We start from the raw sequence: 17,081 nt of genomic DNA, 5'->3' as shown, positions 1-17,081 counted from the left end.
GACTGATTCAATCTTTTCAACTTTACTCGTCACACACGGCAGCGAGAACACTTCCTGATCTCCTATCAGCTGACGAGCACTAACCAATCAGAAACGAGCAATGACTTCAGCATGTGAATGCAAGTGAATGACGGAGAACAGCACATTCGACACGTCTGACACTATAAACTTGCAAATTTGACACTTTAGAAAGACACAAATTTGAGGGGTTTTTTTTCTCGGAATATTGACCCCGCTCTCTATAAAAAAAATAATACGTGTCCATAATACGCCTTACGTATTTGACAAATCTCACAAAATGTATTCTCTCGCTGCCTTGCTGTACGACACTGCTCGTATATCAAAACTCATTTCTCCACTGAAATGAATGAAATTGATGATTCATTGCAGCAAAAATTAATTTTTAAAAAAAATGCTCTCCACAAACACGGAAAGTTGGCACAAAACATGTCTAATGTTTTATCCCAAAATAAATTGGTATTGAGAAGAACCTGCAGAAGTTAAACAGTGCCATCTCGTGGAAGACAATTGCATTGTTCTGCTGTCGACGTCACATCCAGACCGCCCTTTTGCTGTTTTTATTTGTCGACATTGCTGACCTTTTCTTTTCATGCAAACATTTCCAGTAACTCTTTTGACATTTCCGCTGAGTTAGTGAACACTAAAGTTGCATATAAATTTGGCCGCCGTTACTATAAATGGAACAGACTCCATATTTTGTCAAATATTAATTGAGCGACTTATTCAGTTGGAGAAATTATGTTGCACGCCACCAAGTTTTAGGATTACTTAACCCCCCCCACCCCCCCCCCACTTTTTAACAGTAGACATTGTGATAACGTCAGACATTTTCAACATGAAATGATTACAGCACACTTGGCTGGATTGGTGATTTTTTTTATTTTATTATTATTATTTTTAAGAAAGAATCCAAATTTTATCACACGAGGATTTCGGCCCGCGTGCGTACGTGGGTGACGACACATTGCTGATTAATTAAACATCAAATTAAACGACGTGTTGTCTATATGAAAGTTTCGTGCTGTACTTTAACACTAAAGTGTCGTGACGAGCCGCTAGAAATGTTAACACACGTCGTCTTTGACTCGTGTCTACAGCATTTAGCGTGAAACGAGTTGGAAAATGTCTCACGTGCGACATCGACAGAAGAGCAGTACAAAAAAGGCGAAAAAAGGTCAGTTTAAACATTTAAACACGGAGCAGAAGACGCATGCGCATAAGCGGCCGACATTTCGGAAACCTAACGAATGCCTCCTGACACAAAATGTATTGACAATTTAATTAGGACCAATATTTGACCCTGTATTTACAAGTAGCTACTTGTTCCACACGATAAGATTATCGTAGTTACTTATGCTAGTGTTACAGTTTGATTGTCGTTCAATCTCCTGTATTTGAAATCTTTTATTTCGAAAAATGGGACGGAAGTTGCTTGGGAAGAGCTTAACGCCGCTGCGCTGGGGTCTCTGATTCTTCTGGGGGGAAAATCCTTTTATTTTATGACTTTTTGCCGCCCCCGACCGTCTTCAAATGACATTGGGAACAGTTCGGGAAGTTTGCTGACCCGCCTCCACACAGTCAGGTACAAATGGTGTTCCAAAAAGTCAGCTTTGTTACGGATGCTAATGGCAGCCAGCTGCGGCTTGCTAGCACTACACTTTGCGGCTTTTTTTTCTCTCTCTCTCTCTCTCGCCATAACGGTCGTCAAGTGTGTGTGTGTTTTGTTTTCCAGCTGCTCTCGCGTCGTTTGACTTTTCAGCATATATACATATATAGATTTTTATTTTTTTTAATTTTTTTACGAGCTATGTTAGCTTCCATGCCACTTGGCGATGCTTAGCGGGCTGGGGGCAAATCTCGCGAGAAGTCCTAGGACAGTTTTGCTTAAGGTGTGGCGTCATCACAAACGTCATTTTAAATGTTTGTTTGTTTTCCCCAGACGTCATGCTGTCCCGCCCCCCGCCGGGAGTGACGCCTCAGCCTGCCTTCTCATTGGCTGACAAGGACGTCTACGGAAGCGGAAGCACGCCAACGCGTACGTGTGTGAGGCGAACCTGAATAATACAAAAAATGAGAAGATGAAAATAGAAAGCGGCAGTGTTCGGGTTTCGTCTTGTCGGGAAAAAAAATTCAGAGAGAGCAGCAGTGAGGAGTCAAAAAGTTTCATTGAAATTTGAATATTTCATGTTTTGTGAAAAGAAGGTTGAATATGTTTGAGAATATAAATGCACAAAAATTTGTTGAAGATCTTCACGGTCAACTCAAAGAAAAGTTTATGAAAATCCTCAGCAATCTTTTTCAGATTTGAAACTCTTTGAATTCTCTTTCCAACAAATACTGTTTTGTGACCCGGGTTATTTTAGTGAACTAAAACTAACGAAACAACGCAAATAAAATAATAATAATTTTAACGAAGTAAAATAAAAACAAAAATGCTTTTTAAAAAAAGCGAAAACTAACTGAAACTACTTTTGATGTACAAGACTAAAACACAAACTATAAATGTAACAAAAATGTCTTTTGTTTTCGTCTTTGGTAATGAATTGAATGCATGAGTGTTTGGGGATGCTTTTTAAATATGATTTGAAGTCCATTTATTTTGATATGAAGCAGAATCAGGACGTTTGAAAGTTTGTCACACACAAGTTGCGTCATCTCGCAGCAGCCAATAGAAAAGCACCAAAAGATGATGTCACTCCCATGCTGTTTTTGTTTTTTTAAATATTGGGCAAGTAATACACATTTTTCTTTTTAAACTAATACTGAAACAAACTAAACTAAAACGAAGCGTTTATTAAATAAATAACTAAAACTACTTAAAAATAAATTATAAAAAAACAAAATCAAAACTAACTGATTTGAAAAGTTCCAAAAGTATAATAACCCTGTTTGTGACCCAGGAAGTAGTTGGTGACATTTGGAAAGACGGCTTTTCCAAAATGGAGCCCGGCCGGCTGCCTGTAAAAAAACAAAACAAAAAAATGTGTAGGCGGTCCACAATGTCCGAATGTTGTTTGTGATACTGGATCCGTCCGTCCGTCTTGCAGTTTCGCCTGAGGACGGTCCGCCGCCGCGATCGCATCCGGGTCCTCAGCTCAGCTGCGCGTGCGCGACGCTGTTGCCCCGCCTCCTGGCCGCCCACAGGATGGAGGTGCGGCGCCTCCTGCGAGGCGCCCTGGTGTCGCTGGGCCGCCGCGTCGACGCCCTGGAGAGAAGCGGCGCCACGAGGAGGAGGAAGAAGAGCACGAGGCGGGCCCACGCGCAAGACCACGCCCACAAAGGTAACACGGGAAAAGTCTACACACGCCCCTCCACCACCAGGGGGAGTCAACGCGAGCGTGTTTTCTTCTTCTTCTTCTTCCGTAGCTGCGGCCGCATCTGCAAGCCGCGTTTGCGCTTCCCGTCCGTGGTCTTCGTTGGCACTGGACTGCAGCCAATCGGAGCGCAAGAGCGGGCTGGAGGGGAGGGGCATCAAGAGGAGGAGGAGGAGCCCCAGAGACGACGACGACGACGAGGACGAGAAAAGGGAAGGCGACGAGCGCGGGAGGTTCGTCGGCCGCATGGCCGTCGTCTGCCAGGCGGGAGGCGGAGCCACTGCCGACCGCACGCCGCTCGCGCTCTTCACCTTTGACCCCGCAAGACGCCAGGAAGGCGAGCGGTCGCCGAAGGACGTCGGCATCGGCAGCAGGCGCAACGGATGCAGGTGCCGACGGGAAGCAACACTTGACTTGACCTACTCGGCGGCTTCATCATAAAAAAATGATTACCATATTATTAGTCTCATATTTTTCACTTTTATGTGAGCAAGAATGTCAACAAATATTTTATTGTACAATTTATTTAAAATTATATATATATTTAATTAAAATAATTTTTTAAATATTACATTTTTTTATGTTTTATATATATATATATTTATTTATATATTATTAAATGATTTAAAATTGTTATAATATATATTATTATTATTATGTATTTATTTATTTATTTATTTTTAACTTACAAGTGAATTGTATTTTTGTTGTTTCAGTTTGTGGGGTGAAGATGACGTTTTGGCGTTCCTGCGAGCGGCGAGCGGCCAATCACAGGCCTGCCCCGCCTCCCGCCGCCAATGGCGCTTTTCCGACTTCACGCCTCCTCCCGTGTGCGAAGGCGGCGGGGGGCCGGGCGCCGCCCCCCTGCTGCGTCTCTCCCTGGTTGCCGTGGCGACGGTGGCGGCGGCGACGTCGAGTGACGGGACCGGCTGGAACGCCTGGCGGCCCCTGAGGGACCGCACGGCCCCGCCCAGTCTGGCCATCGATCACTGGTTGGTTGCTTGGTCCTCGCTGCCTCATTTGCATAACGAAGCTGACGCTCGTTTTTGTTTTTGTTTTTGTTTTTGTCTGGTCAGTTACACGCAAGCGTCCGACGTGGACCTCAGGTGAGTGGAAAGGTCGTCTTTCGGGGCTGTCAATCATTTGGCGTCGTCATCGTGGCGTCACGTGACTCGCAGGCACGGGCGGACCAAGAGACCAGCCGATCGCGCCGCTCGCAAGCGCCTCCTTGCCCCGCCTCTTCCTCCTCCCAGCTCCATCGGCGTCGCCCCGCCTCTGATCGCCGCCGCCCAATCAGCGCACGGCTCCAAGGAGGTGCGTGCGTGTCATTTTAGGTCATTTCTTTTTTGTTGTTTTTTCCCTCATCTGTGTTTGTAAATGAACGTGATGCTGGCCCCTCCCACAAATGTCACAAAATGGCCGCCGTGACCTAATGATGTTGATGTGCAACTTTTTGCTTTCCATCTTTCAAAACTGGAACGAAATCCTAGTTTGTGTTAAGCAAAAAACAAACACGTCGCCATGACGACCTTCGTTTTTTTTTTTCAAAGCGTTTTCATATTTTTGATTTTTATTCGCACACGGACAAAAAAAATCATCTCAAAACAATTGTGACATGAAAGCGTGCAGGAGATCGCAAATATGAAATGGCGTTTGGAATATTGTCCTTGGCCCTGTCAATTGACAATTAATAATAATTATACAATTGATTCATGAATTAATTGATTGTATTGTTTATGTTTTATATATTTATCTGATTAAATATATATAATTATAACATTCATTTTAGATATTATATATATTTCTTATATTATTTATTTATTATTGTTATTGTCTATTAAATATAATTAATTATATATTTAATAATAAAAAATAATTGTAGTTGTCATGTGACTTTTTGCTTCTCATCTGTTATGACATGCAAATTGCCAATCATGTCAATGAGGTGATGATGTCAATTATACAATTAAGTCATTGATTGTATTATTTATATTATTTTATATATTAATATAATTATTAAATATATAGAATTATATATATATAGTAATTATTTCTATATTAATATTACTATTATTATTGAATAGAATTATTATGAATTATACGATTCATAAACCAAAAAAATTGTGACTTTTTCAATGTGCAAATTGGCACTGATGCAAATGAGGCGATGATGTCGTCGTCATCATCGTCAGTTTGTTGGCGCGCTGCCATTTTTTTCTTCCCATTTTGCAGCCGGGCAAGCGCGTGTCGCAGATCCGAATCCGCCGCACGTCGCCGCGAGAGACGCCGCTCACGCCCATGGGGCTGCCCAAGGTCAAAAGGTGAGCCAGCGTCCGTCCAAAAAGGGGTCAGAGGTCAACGTCGCCTTTTGTCGCCTTCCGTCTTGAGGTTGAAGAAGAAGGAGTTCAGCGTGGAGGAGATTTACACCAACAAGAACTACAAAAGTCCCAACAGCAACAGGTAGAAAGCCAACAAGGACGTCGGCGGACTGCAATTCCCAGCATGCTTTGCTCTCCCCAGGAGTCTGGAGACCATCTTTGAGGAGCCTCAGGAGAAGGACGGAGCCTTGCATCTGATTGGACAGCAGAGGCGGCGCAGGCTCCTCCTCTTCCCGGACTTCACGCAGCCCAGGAAGCGCAAGAGGACGCAAGGTCCTTTACATTTGTTTTGGTTTTTTGTCAGCAGATAATATTGAACATTTTCCCTCATCATTTTGATTTCGAAGAAGTTGACACACGATGACTGTAAGTATATCAGCAAGTGGCGGCTACGAGCTTGAAAGTTAGCTAGCATTAGCTAGCGGTCGGATGAACGTTGTTTTGAACATCCGGATTTGCACGTCCAAGACACAAAAATGAAAGCGACAAACACTTGAGTTGTGTTTGCAGGCGTTGGACTTTCCATGGCGGCGACGGCGCCGAGGAAGCGCGCCGTCCGGCGCCAGTACCGCGCGGCGGGGCCCGGAGCCGACGACGGCGCCGGCGACCCGTCGGACCTGGACGTGATGCTGGTGGAGAGACTGAGCGCGCTGGAAGACTTCCTGACTCGTCAGGGGTTGGACGTGTGACATCACTTCCTGTCTGACGGAGGACAGAGATGATAACCAATTGAAATGTGTCCATTTTTGGAATCAATAAAAAAGTATGATCGGCAAATTGACTGGTCGCTAGTCAGTTTTGGGGCCCATTTTGACAATCGGTGGACTGGACCGGTCGCTATTGTCAACTGTGCAGTCGACAGACGCGATTTTCTTTCAAAAAATGACAAACATTTTTTCCATGAAAAACTTTTGGGACGTCACGTGGGTTTTTTTTTTCTGAATAATTTTTTTGGATGAGCTTTGGGGTTTTTTTGGTGATTTTTTTTTCTATTTTTCTGATTTTTTCTGTTTTACATAATATATATCATAAAAACAGGAAAAATAATTTCAAAATAAAATGCTACGAAAAACAGGCCGGTGCTCTCATATTTTAAAATATTTTTTCCCCTGGTTTCCTCAATATTTATTTTTCTGAATATTTTTTTTTCTCTTTTTTTTTTTTTTAAATTTTTCGGAAAAAAATGTTTAGAAAAACAAACTTTCAGTTGTATGCGTTTTTTTTTATACATGAGAATACACAAAAAAAAACAGCTTCCCCCAAAAATTGGTCAAGTGTTTTGTTTTATTGCGTTTTGAATGCAAAACGCTTTCGCACGCGGCAAAACAAACAAACAAAACAAAACAAAACGTGAATATGGGAAGCCGCGAGTATGCGGGTGGTGGACTTTAATGCATTGACTTCATCTGAGCAGCTGGTGGCGCTGCTGAACCAAATGACATCTAACGCAGCATCGAAGAAGAACGCGAACGAGCCAATAGAAACGCAGTCTGAAGTGACGTCACGGACCTCCTCTGCATGTCTCCGCAGAAAGCGCGCACAAAAAAAGGAAAGTCTTGTTTTGAAACTCTTATTTGTTGATTTTTTTTTGAAGCCCAAAGTCAGCAGATGATCGGAAGTGCTTTTCTTCTCCATGACCGCTCGCGTGAGTCTCCGTTTGCTTCCTTTCACCACTTTGTGCGCCAATTTCACACGCTTTTGAGCAGGCGCGGTTGCGTCGGAGCGAGCGATTGAGCGTTTCTTTCTTTCTTTCCCTCCCCGAACGAACGTCGCAGCGACCAAAAGGCGACAACCATCGTCACCATGTCAAAAGTTTCGTTTTTGCTGGCGGTCTTGTGCTCAAGCTAACCGACGTCACGAGACCAGCGCGAGATCCGCAAAGTCACGTTGTCACCTTGTGACTGACTTCCGGTCGTTTGGAGCCATCAGGTCGACTCTTGTCTGCAAAATAATCTGCAAGAAATCTACCCCATCGTCCGGTCCGTCCCACGTGCTGACCCCAAGACCACATGACTTGTTTCTAAAAATAGCTCACCGGTGAATGCGACGGGACATTGTGAATTTCTGGGAATGTTGGAGAGGAAAGTAAACATGATGTCTTGTTGCGTATTTATTTTCAAGGATTGTGTCATTGACAATCACATGAAATACATATTGACATTAATGGCAGATTATTCAAGCCAGTTTGAGAGGCTGTTATTGTGAAGTATGATTGTAACGGCGTATAAAATAACAGAAACTCGAGGAGCAAAGAAATCGGCCTCGTTTCAAAAAGGATCAGTAACAGAAAGATTTGAAATCGCTAAACTTGAATCCTTTTTTTGAAAAACTATCTGAATTACATAAATTGAGTTTGTGCTGATTTTAAAACCGAATTTGAAGGACACGAATTGAATTTGTATTTTTTGTAGTTTGAAAAACGGAATCTGGATTGTAAAATTTGAATGTGGAACAAAAAAAGGTCAAATGCTCCGATAGAAATAAAAAGAAAAAAATATATATATATGGATAATATGTTCACATTCTTATTTGTTTTGTTTGTTTTAACTTCCTTACTTAGCAAAAGTTTGACTGTCCGGCCCCAAAAAGTGCGCCACCGTGTTAGCGTGTTTATGAAGCGTGCGTGTGCGTGTTGCAGGTGTGTGTGCTGTACTTCGCTAAGAGCGCCGAGCTGAGCGGCGTGCGGGAGGAGCTTCTGCAAGTGGACACGCCAATCAGCAGCCAGGACCTTTGGACTCGGTTGCTCGGGCGACACCCCAGGTGGGAGGAAGGTTTTTCCCGTCGATTGGGGCGGTGGGCGGGGCTTCTGACGCTTCTGTGCGTGCAGTCTGCGAGCCTTGCAGGGTCACGTGGTCCTGGCGGTGCGCCGGCGCTACGTCGCCGTCGACGACCGGCAGCCGCTGACGCTGCGGGACGGGGACGAGGTCGCCGTGGTGCCGCCGCTGAGCGGGGGATGAGCGCCGCCCTCGTGAGCGTTTGCGCCCGCAAAACCGTCCCGACCTTCATTATTATTATTATTATTCAAAAATCATGTCTTTATATATATCATGATAATAATGATGATTGAAGAATTATCGGAGCAATCAAAACTGTCAGCGTCGTAACAATCGGAACTGCCGAAACAGACAAATCTGAACAGTCGTGACATCATAAGAATCATAACAATATTCATCATGACAACAGCGTCCGAGTCATTGCGACAATTCCGACCACATCAAATCAATCCGAATGTCATCAACATCACAACCTTGCACACGTTAAACATTAGAACAATCTCAGTTATCATGATCATATAGCAAGATAACAATCACAACGTACTAAACCATCCGAACGCCATAAACATCCCAATTGGCATTCAAAAAAAACAAAATCCTATTTGTCATAACAATAATAATCATAATATGAACAAGTCACGCCTCCCTCCTCATGGCCAACGTTTTGTCACAAGATGGCGGCGTCAGAGAAGAAGGGGCGGGACATCTTCAAGCTGAGCCGCGATTGGCTGTCGGTGGAGGAAGCGGTGGCGGCCGTCGGCAGCCCGTCCTGCGGCGCCATTTCTCTCTTTATAGGTACCAAGTTGTGACATCACTTCCTGTTTCCCCCCGAGCGCGCGCGGGCTAAGCTCGGCCGCCTGCCGCAGGTACGACGCGCGAGGACCAATCGGCGGGCCGGAAGGTGACGGGTCTGGAGTACGAGGCGTACGAGGCCATGGCGGCGTCGGAGCTGACCCGGCTGTGCCGCGACGTGCGCGCGCGCTGGCCCGACGTGGCGCACATCTGCGTGCACCACCGCCTCGGGTCGGAAACGCCAAAACCAAGCGAGCAAGCGACCGACCGATGACTCATCCGAGCGCTTGTTCCTCAGGTGGGTTCCGGTGGGCGAGGCCAGCGTGGTGGCGGCCGTGTCGTCGCCGCACCGCCGCCAAGGCCAGCAGGCCGTCGCCGACCTGCTGGACGGGCTCAAGGCCAAACTTCCCGTCTGGAAGAAGGTCAGCAAGAAGGGGCGGCCGCTCGCTCGCTCGCTCGGCGCCGTTATTAGATCGTTTGGGTTCATTTTTATTCGTTTTTTCGAGTTTTTATTGATTTATTTTTACGTTTTAATTTTTATCATTTTATATAATAATATAGATGAATATTATTATTACATCAAATGTAGTACTATACATGAGTTAGTTTTCATTTGTATTATTTTTTTCAATTGAGTTAGATTTTTTTTCCCTTCGTTTTTTCGTTTTTTCACGTCCGCCCCACAGGAAGTGTACGAGGACCGCGAGGCCAGCTGGAAGGAGAACGCCGAGTGTGCCTGGGCCAGTTGCCACGGAAACGCTGACGTCAAGCACTGATTGCTCAATAAATGCCACAAACCTGATGGGGCGTCCGTGTTTGTCATTTGGGGCGACCAGTCCCTGTTTAGATCGCGCTTTCAAACAGCCTGAGCTGTCACAACGATATTGGGATAATCTAGTCGGCGTAACTGACTGATAATGTTTTCAGCCAAAGAAAAAACAGCACAAGTTGTCAGTAAAAGTGGCAACGTAAGATGGCTGCCATCTTTTGACGGACAGTGAAAGAAAAGTCGATGTTGGACGTCACTCGGCTTTCTTCGGCTTTCTTCGGCTCCTCCTTATCTCTCCACTTGTGTCTTTTTGATGATGATGTGATGTTCCCTCGGTCCTTCCTCCTCCGTCCGTCGGATTGCGCTTGACGCTGACCGGAAGCGCCCTCGTCTCGTCAGCGTAGCCCCCGCCCCCTGCCCCCCCCGCCCCCTCCCTTCCACCGCGCAGGTCAGCTGACCGGCGGCTGGTCTGCTGACTGTCAAGCGTCTCGGGCTCGTCCATCGAGACCCGCCGCGAGCGGGAAGAGCGTCCCCGCCTCGACGTGCTGTTTCTCCGGGGGTGGTGGGCTCGGATCTCCAGGCGGCGTGTTTTGGTGGTGTCGACCACGAACGGATTACTAGACTGGATCTCTCGGACGGATTCCTCGAGCCGAGCTCGGCGGCGCACCTTGCCCGGGGCGGGACCGGAACCCCCCCACATCTCCTGCTCACGGCGGCGGCGGCCGCTCGGCCGTCCGTCCGTCCGTCCGTCCCGAGGAGCACCATGGCCCTGGCGGAGGTCGCCATGCAGGGCCTGGCCGTGTTCGGCTTGCTGCTGTTCGTCGTGCTGTGGCTCATGCACTTCATGTCCATCATTTACGTGTGAGTTTGCCGCTTAGCCTCGCTTTAGCTTTAGCTTGAGCGTTAGCTTAGCCCAACTTTAGCTTAGCCTAGCTTAGTCTGTCCTGTCAGCGCTAACTGGAAGGAGCTTCCTGCTCGTCTGGCTCAAAGTGGTCAGTGGTTCTGTTCAAAAGGAACGAAACTATAAAAATATTCGATCAGATTGACGTAAAGTGTCATCGCGTCGGTGTTTTTTCAGTGACAGGAGGGAAAAATGCGCATGGGCTAGCTAGTAGCTACCACACTGTTTCGTGTTTGTTGTTTAAATAAAACTTTATTGAGCACTGGAAATTACAGCCACTCAGTGGCGTTGTTAGGCCGATTATTGAGGGGGGGGCTGAAGCTTCCTTCAAAAATGATTTTAAGAACCCCACATTGTTTGCTTTTAACACATATATTTATAAAAAAATAAATAGTCATATTCACGTGTGTTTCCGTTGACTTCATAATGTAATGTTGAGTTTTTCAGGCTTACACAACCTCTTTGATGGATTACCGGATAAATTAATTGGTTGGTTTAAAAAAAAAAAAAAAAAAAAAAAAAGCCTTCTGAGGTAAGATTTTATTTTGACATTGGCCTTGAATTGAGGTGCTCAGGTTCCGGCAGGGCTCATTTGAGGGTGAGCGTGCGTTGTCGTACTCCTGGCCTGAAGGTGGCGCTGCAAGGCCAACAATTCATCAAATAATTGACAACTAATTGATTATCCAATTAATGAATTGAATTTTGACCAGCGACTTCATCCTTTGTAAACCTTGTTTAGCGTAAACTTGCTCAAATTTCAGCCCCTTTCATTTTTCTTGTTTTCATTTGTCAACATCTGCTTTGACTGACTGAAATTTTTGCTGATTTTCTGACAGACCAAACCATGTTTGTGACTTTTCTGTACTATCGATTTAAAAAAAAATTTTTTCACTGATTAATCATTTACAGTAATCCTAAAATAATAAATTATTAGAACAATTGTTAGTTTCAGCCCTCATGATTTTGGTTGTATTTTTTTGAGGGGGCGGGGCTTATTCTTTGAATCACAGAGAAGACAATTGGACGATGAGTGAAGTAAGGCAGCTGTCATTGTTTTTTTTGTTTGTTTTTTTTTCCGTTGATGAGTGAAACCCGAGTCAGCCGAGCGGACGCGTGCGTCACGTCACGCGATGATGACTCGCCGTTTACGCAACATGTGCACGCATGCGAGATGCAACGACGGCAGCAAGTCATCACTTCCTGCCACATATTCTCCAAATGACCTCTGACCCCGTCCGTCCGCCCGCAGGCGCCTGCGCCTGCACAAGAAGAGGTCGGAGATCAAGCAGCCGGCGGGCGTGTCTCTGCTCAAGCCGCTCAAGGGCGTCGACCCCAACCTCATCGCCAACCTGGAGACCTTCTTCACCTTGGACTACCCCAAGGTAGATGACCTCTGACCTCGCGCGTGTGCGTATGGTGATTAACCTTTCGTGCGTGCGTGCGTGTGCGCAGTACGAGGTGCTGATGTGCGTTCAGGACCAGGACGACCCGGCCGTCGACGTTTGTAAGAAACTGCTGGGAAAATATCCCAACGTGGACGCGCGACTCTTTGTCGGCAAGTGCTCTTCGCCCGCTCTCACATATACGCAAACTCTCACGTTAACGTACACGGGTTCACTCGCCATTCACACTGGCGGCAAAAGTGTGTAACTGTTTTTTGCGGCGTCTCCGGCAGGGGGCAAGAAGGTGGGCATCAACCCCAAGATCAACAACCTGATGCCAGGCTACGAGGGCGCCAAGTACGGCCTGGTGTGGATCTGCGACAGCGGCATCCGAGGTTGCGTCTTGACTCTCTGAGCGGCCCTGTGCTAATGCTAATGCTAATGCTAATGCTAACTTGTGCACGTGTGTGTGTGTGCGCGCTGCAGTGAAAGCGGACACGCTGACTGACCTGACCAATCAGATGACTGAGAAGGTGGGCCTGGTGCACGGCTTGCCGTACGTCGCCGACCGCCAGGGATTCGCCGCGACGCTGGAGCAGGTGAGGCTAACTATTGCCAGCTAACAGAGCAGGTTTGACAAACTAGCATGAGGATAGCTACAACCATGCTAGCGAGTGTCAGAGTATTTAGCATGAGGCTGAATACTGTGATGCTAACTAGCGTGAGGGTAACACAGCCGGTGAAGCTAACTAGAATGAGGATTGTAGTGTGTGAGGCTAATTAGCATGAAGCTAACAAAGCAGACTGACTTTCATCAGGCTACCTAGCGTGAGTCCTGATTGCATGAAGGCTAACAGCAGGTGAGGCTAGCTAGCATGAAGCAAACACCATCAATGAGGCTAGGTAGCGCAAGGCTAACTCACATGAGGATCACTGGAGCCATGCTAACTAATGTGAGAGTATTTAGCATGAGGCTGAATACTCTGATGCTAACTAATGTGAGGCTAACAGAGCCAGTGAAGCTAACTAGAATGAGGATAGTCATGTGTGAGGCTAATTAGCATGAAGCTGACCAAGCAGACTCGCTTTCAACAGGCTACCTAGCGTGAGTCTCGATTGTATGAAGGCTAACTGCAGGTGAGGCTAGCTAGCACGAAGCAAACACCGTCAGTGAGGCTAGGTAGCGCAAGGCTACCTGGTCTGAAGCTAACAGAGCAGGTGATGCTCACTAGCCTGAGGATAACTGGTGCTAGGCTAACGGAGCACGTTTAGCTAACTAGCATGAGGATCACTGGACCCATTCTGGCTAGTGTGAGAGTATTTAACGTGAGGCTATCACAGCCGCTGAAGCTACCTAAAATGAGTATAGTAGCTAGGACAATGCTAATTAGCATGAAGCTAACAAAGCAGACTGACTTTCACCAAGCTACCTAGCGTGAGTCTCGATTGCATGAAGGCTAACCGCAGCTAAGCTAGCATGATGTCGACACCGTCAGTGAGTGTAAGTAGCACAAGCCTAACTAGCTAACATGAGAATAACAAGCCAGATCAGTCGTCGGATTTAAGCTAACGGAAAGGCCAATCAATCACTCCCGCCCACCGGCAGGTCTACTTTGGGACGTCGCACCCTCGCTCGTACATTTCGGCCAACGTGATGGGCATCAAGTGCGTGACGGGCATGTCGTGTCTGATGCGCAAGGACGTCCTGGACCAGGCCGGCGGCCTGGTGGCCTTTGCGCAGTACATCGCCGAAGATTACTTCATGGCCAAGGCCATCGCCGACAGGTGCGCACGTTATTATACTTTTTGTCCATTTTACATGATACTTTTTAGCTTGTTTTTATTTCGTTTTGAGGTTTTTTTTGGTTTTATTTATTTAGTTAGTTTTAGGCGCCACGATGCTTGAGTGGTTAGCATGTCCGCCTCCCAGTTTTGAGGACTCGGGTTCGAGTCCAGGCTCCGCACTTCCCGAGTGGAGCTTGCATGTTCTCTCCCCGTGCCCGTGTGGGTCTTCTCCGGGTACTCCCGTCTCCTCCCACATTCCAAAGACATTCATGGCAGGTTGATTGGGCGCTCCCAATTGTCCCTATCGGTGCGCTTGTGAGCGTGGATGGTTGTTTGGTCTCGGTGTGCCCTGCGATTGGCTGGGCGGGGCCATCTGCCACGTAAGCTCACCGATTGGTTGGTCCGCAGGGGTTGGAAGTTCTCCATGGCGACGCAGGTGGCCTTACAGAATTCCGGATCCTACTCCATCGGCCAGTTCCAGTCCCGCTTGATCAGGTGAACGGCGCCGCCGTGATGACGATGACGATGACGACGACGATGATGATGATCATGACGAAGATCTTCCCCTCCCTTGTTGGCAGGTGGACCAAATTACGCATCAACATGCTTCCGGGCACGGTGCTGGAACCCGTCTCCGAGTGCTTCCTGGCCAGCCTCATCATTGGCTGGGCCGCTCATTACGTATTCAGGTCAGCGGCCAATCACGGACGGAGTGACGCCGAGCTCGCCTGACTCCATTCGCAGCAAAAAATAAAAAATAAAAATAGTACATAGTGCTGTCACTATATATTTGGAATTGATTAACCTATCGATTTTTCATCCGATTAATCGACTAATCGGATTCATTTTAAATTTGCATTAAAATGTATTACAGAATCATTTTTTCTACCCTAATTACTGTTGATTAAGCAGTGATTGGTGGCTATTTCGTATATGTTTTTTTTTGTGTGTGTGTGTGTAGGAGCGAAAATGAATTTTGAAATGTTTCCTTTTGCAAATGTTGCCACGCGTGCGTGTGCGTGTGCGCAGGTGGGACATGATGGTGTTCTTCATGTGTCATTGTCTGGCGTGGTTCATCGCCGACTACATCCAACTGACCGGAGTTCAGGTACCGACCGACCGACCTTCCGCAATAATCTTTGGACGTCATCGTGTTCCAAATGTTTGCACAAAAAAAAAAAAAAAAAGTCCTACTGTTTAATACATTGAAAACGTGATAAACGATGCTGTTTCTACAAAGTAGTGTCTCAAATGTTGTCCAATTATTTAATAATAATAAATAATGAATTAATTATAATGTAATTATAAAATTATAATCAAAAAATATTAATAATAATCTATATTAAATTATTAATTATAATAATGATCATGAATATAATTATTATTATATTATCGCCAATTTCTGAAGAACTGTAGACGCTGATGAATGTATTTTTTGTTTTTGTTTTTTCTTCTGGTTGCCCGGACGACGACGTGCGAAGGGCGGTCGCCCGAGCTTCTCCAAGCTGGACTTTGCGGTGGCGTGGTTCATCCGCGAGTCGATGGCGGTGCAGATCTTCCTGTCGGCGCTGTGGGACCCCACCATCAGCTGGCGCACCGGACGATACCGCCTCCGCTGCGGCGGCACCGCCGAGGAGATCCTCGACGTCTAGTTCTTCGCCATCATCGCACAGACTTTTGGATGACTATTTATGTTTCATTTTTTGGTGCTAACGACGCCGCCCCGCCCGTTTTCACGGGAGACGGCGCTGGCGGCCATCTTGTTGGTCCCCCCCCCCTCTCCTGTCACTGAAATATTCCCACCACCACGACGGGCAAACAGTGTTATTGAGCGTGCACGTGACAAAATGGCGTCTTCGTGTCTCAGTGTTATGTCCTTGCATTTCATGTCAACTAACGTGCGTGCGTGCGCGTGAGAGAGGGCGGGTGCGTTGGGAAATCCGCTCGGGCCGTTTTGTAAACCTTTTCAAAGGTGACGTTTGCTTCCCACAGTGGCCCAAAAAAGGTCATAGGTCGTATTTTTCAGAGGCAGCAGAAGCTAAAAATCACATTTGGCAAGCTGAGTTGCAAAAACAAACAAAAAAAGTGAATAGCGAGCGTGTTGACAAAATAGGTGACGCCATCTAATGAAGTGCTTTATATATTAAAATTATTTTCAAGTAGAATCTCTTCAAAACACCATCGTGAATAAAAATTGAGATTTAGAAAGGAAAATAATCTTCCTTTTTTTTGTTCCAAGGTACGTCTTATGAACATATCACTTTCTTGATCCTCAATAACTTATTTTTACTTTATTTTATTTAGTCAGCGTCCTACACTTTCATCTTGTTTGGATTCAGAATGTGAAAGACGAGATTCTCATTTCGTTTTTCTTAAGAAAAATTAATAAATTTTAACAAAAGGCTATTGTGTAGCAATTTATCAAATTAAGTTAAAAATAAGCTATTCATAATTGTTTATTATAATTATTAGTATTATAAACTTGACATGTGCAAGGGTGCAGTTAGATGCCAAGCCAGGAGAAAAAAAAAAACATAACGGCCGAGCTCAAGTCACCTATCGATGTGCCAAAGGTGTCTCATCTCATAAATGAAAATGAAAATAATCTTTCATTTTTCTATATGTGGCCCTCAAAACGACAACATTTGGACACTCCGAGACGTGTTATTGACACGCGTGTAGTGCTGTTTGGGCGTGACTGAATTTCCCAAAGCACCCAGCCTCACTTTTTAGTATTAGCTCTTAGCATAGCATGATTAGCGATTAGCTTAGCCGCCGGGGTTTAGCTTGAGGACGTCAAACGTGATGTCGGATGAACCTGTGAGAGGCTGTCGTCCAATCAGACGCTGTTGTTTCGTGTGTGTCAGCTGATCGACCAATCAGAGTGCAGCATTTTATTCAACACAAGAACAATAAAGTTTTAACTTTTAAATGGACACTCACTGCCTCTGTGTGTGACACGTTC

The 17,081-nt window shown here is 45.9% G+C and overlaps 3 protein-coding genes across 4 annotated transcripts; all 3 read left to right on the top strand.

Annotated features, from left to right (window-relative positions):
* The first annotated feature begins 891 nt into the window (after positions 1-891).
* Positions 892-6,490, top strand: LOC144002842 (uncharacterized). Of its 2 annotated transcripts, none has more exons than XM_077498449.1 (11): positions 892-1,195; positions 1,961-2,056; positions 3,069-3,302; positions 3,388-3,724; positions 4,052-4,327; positions 4,412-4,441; positions 4,514-4,649; positions 5,568-5,656; positions 5,724-5,795; positions 5,856-5,986; positions 6,224-6,490. In XM_077498449.1, the coding sequence occupies exons 1-11, from the start codon at positions 1,144-1,146 to the stop codon at positions 6,400-6,402; spliced, it is 1,632 nt and encodes a 543-aa protein (XP_077354575.1). In that variant the 5' UTR covers positions 892-1,143; the 3' UTR covers positions 6,403-6,490. The 2 variants fall into 2 exon arrangements, with proteins under 2 accessions (XP_077354575.1, XP_077354576.1); XM_077498450.1 differs by lacking the exon at positions 892-1,195 and adding an exon at positions 1,215-1,603.
* A 694-nt stretch (positions 6,491-7,184) lies between these two features.
* Positions 7,185-10,081, top strand: LOC144002911 (molybdopterin synthase catalytic subunit-like). Its single transcript, XM_077498594.1, has 6 exons — positions 7,185-7,358; positions 8,352-8,681; positions 9,162-9,282; positions 9,354-9,510; positions 9,578-9,701; positions 9,966-10,081. The coding sequence occupies exons 1-6, from the start codon at positions 7,347-7,349 to the stop codon at positions 10,053-10,055; spliced, it is 834 nt and encodes a 277-aa protein (XP_077354720.1). The 5' UTR covers positions 7,185-7,346; the 3' UTR covers positions 10,056-10,081.
* Positions 10,082-10,241: 160 nt separating this feature from the next.
* ugcg (UDP-glucose ceramide glucosyltransferase) lies at positions 10,242-17,052 on the top strand. The gene is made up of 10 exons (XM_077498593.1): positions 10,242-10,909; positions 12,199-12,331; positions 12,402-12,504; positions 12,625-12,726; positions 12,818-12,930; positions 13,938-14,116; positions 14,525-14,611; positions 14,698-14,805; positions 15,146-15,224; positions 15,598-17,052. The coding sequence occupies exons 1-10, from the start codon at positions 10,812-10,814 to the stop codon at positions 15,766-15,768; spliced, it is 1,173 nt and encodes a 390-aa protein (XP_077354719.1). The 5' UTR covers positions 10,242-10,811; the 3' UTR covers positions 15,769-17,052.
* The last annotated feature ends 29 nt before the right edge of the window (positions 17,053-17,081 follow it).

The sequence above is a fragment of the Festucalex cinctus genome, chromosome 15 (assembly GCF_051991245.1).
Source record: "Festucalex cinctus isolate MCC-2025b chromosome 15, RoL_Fcin_1.0, whole genome shotgun sequence".
Classification (NCBI taxonomy): Eukaryota; Metazoa; Chordata; class Actinopteri; order Syngnathiformes; family Syngnathidae; genus Festucalex; species Festucalex cinctus.
The sequence above is the reverse complement of the archived record's forward strand: the minus strand, read 5'-3'. Positions and strand labels throughout refer to the sequence as shown.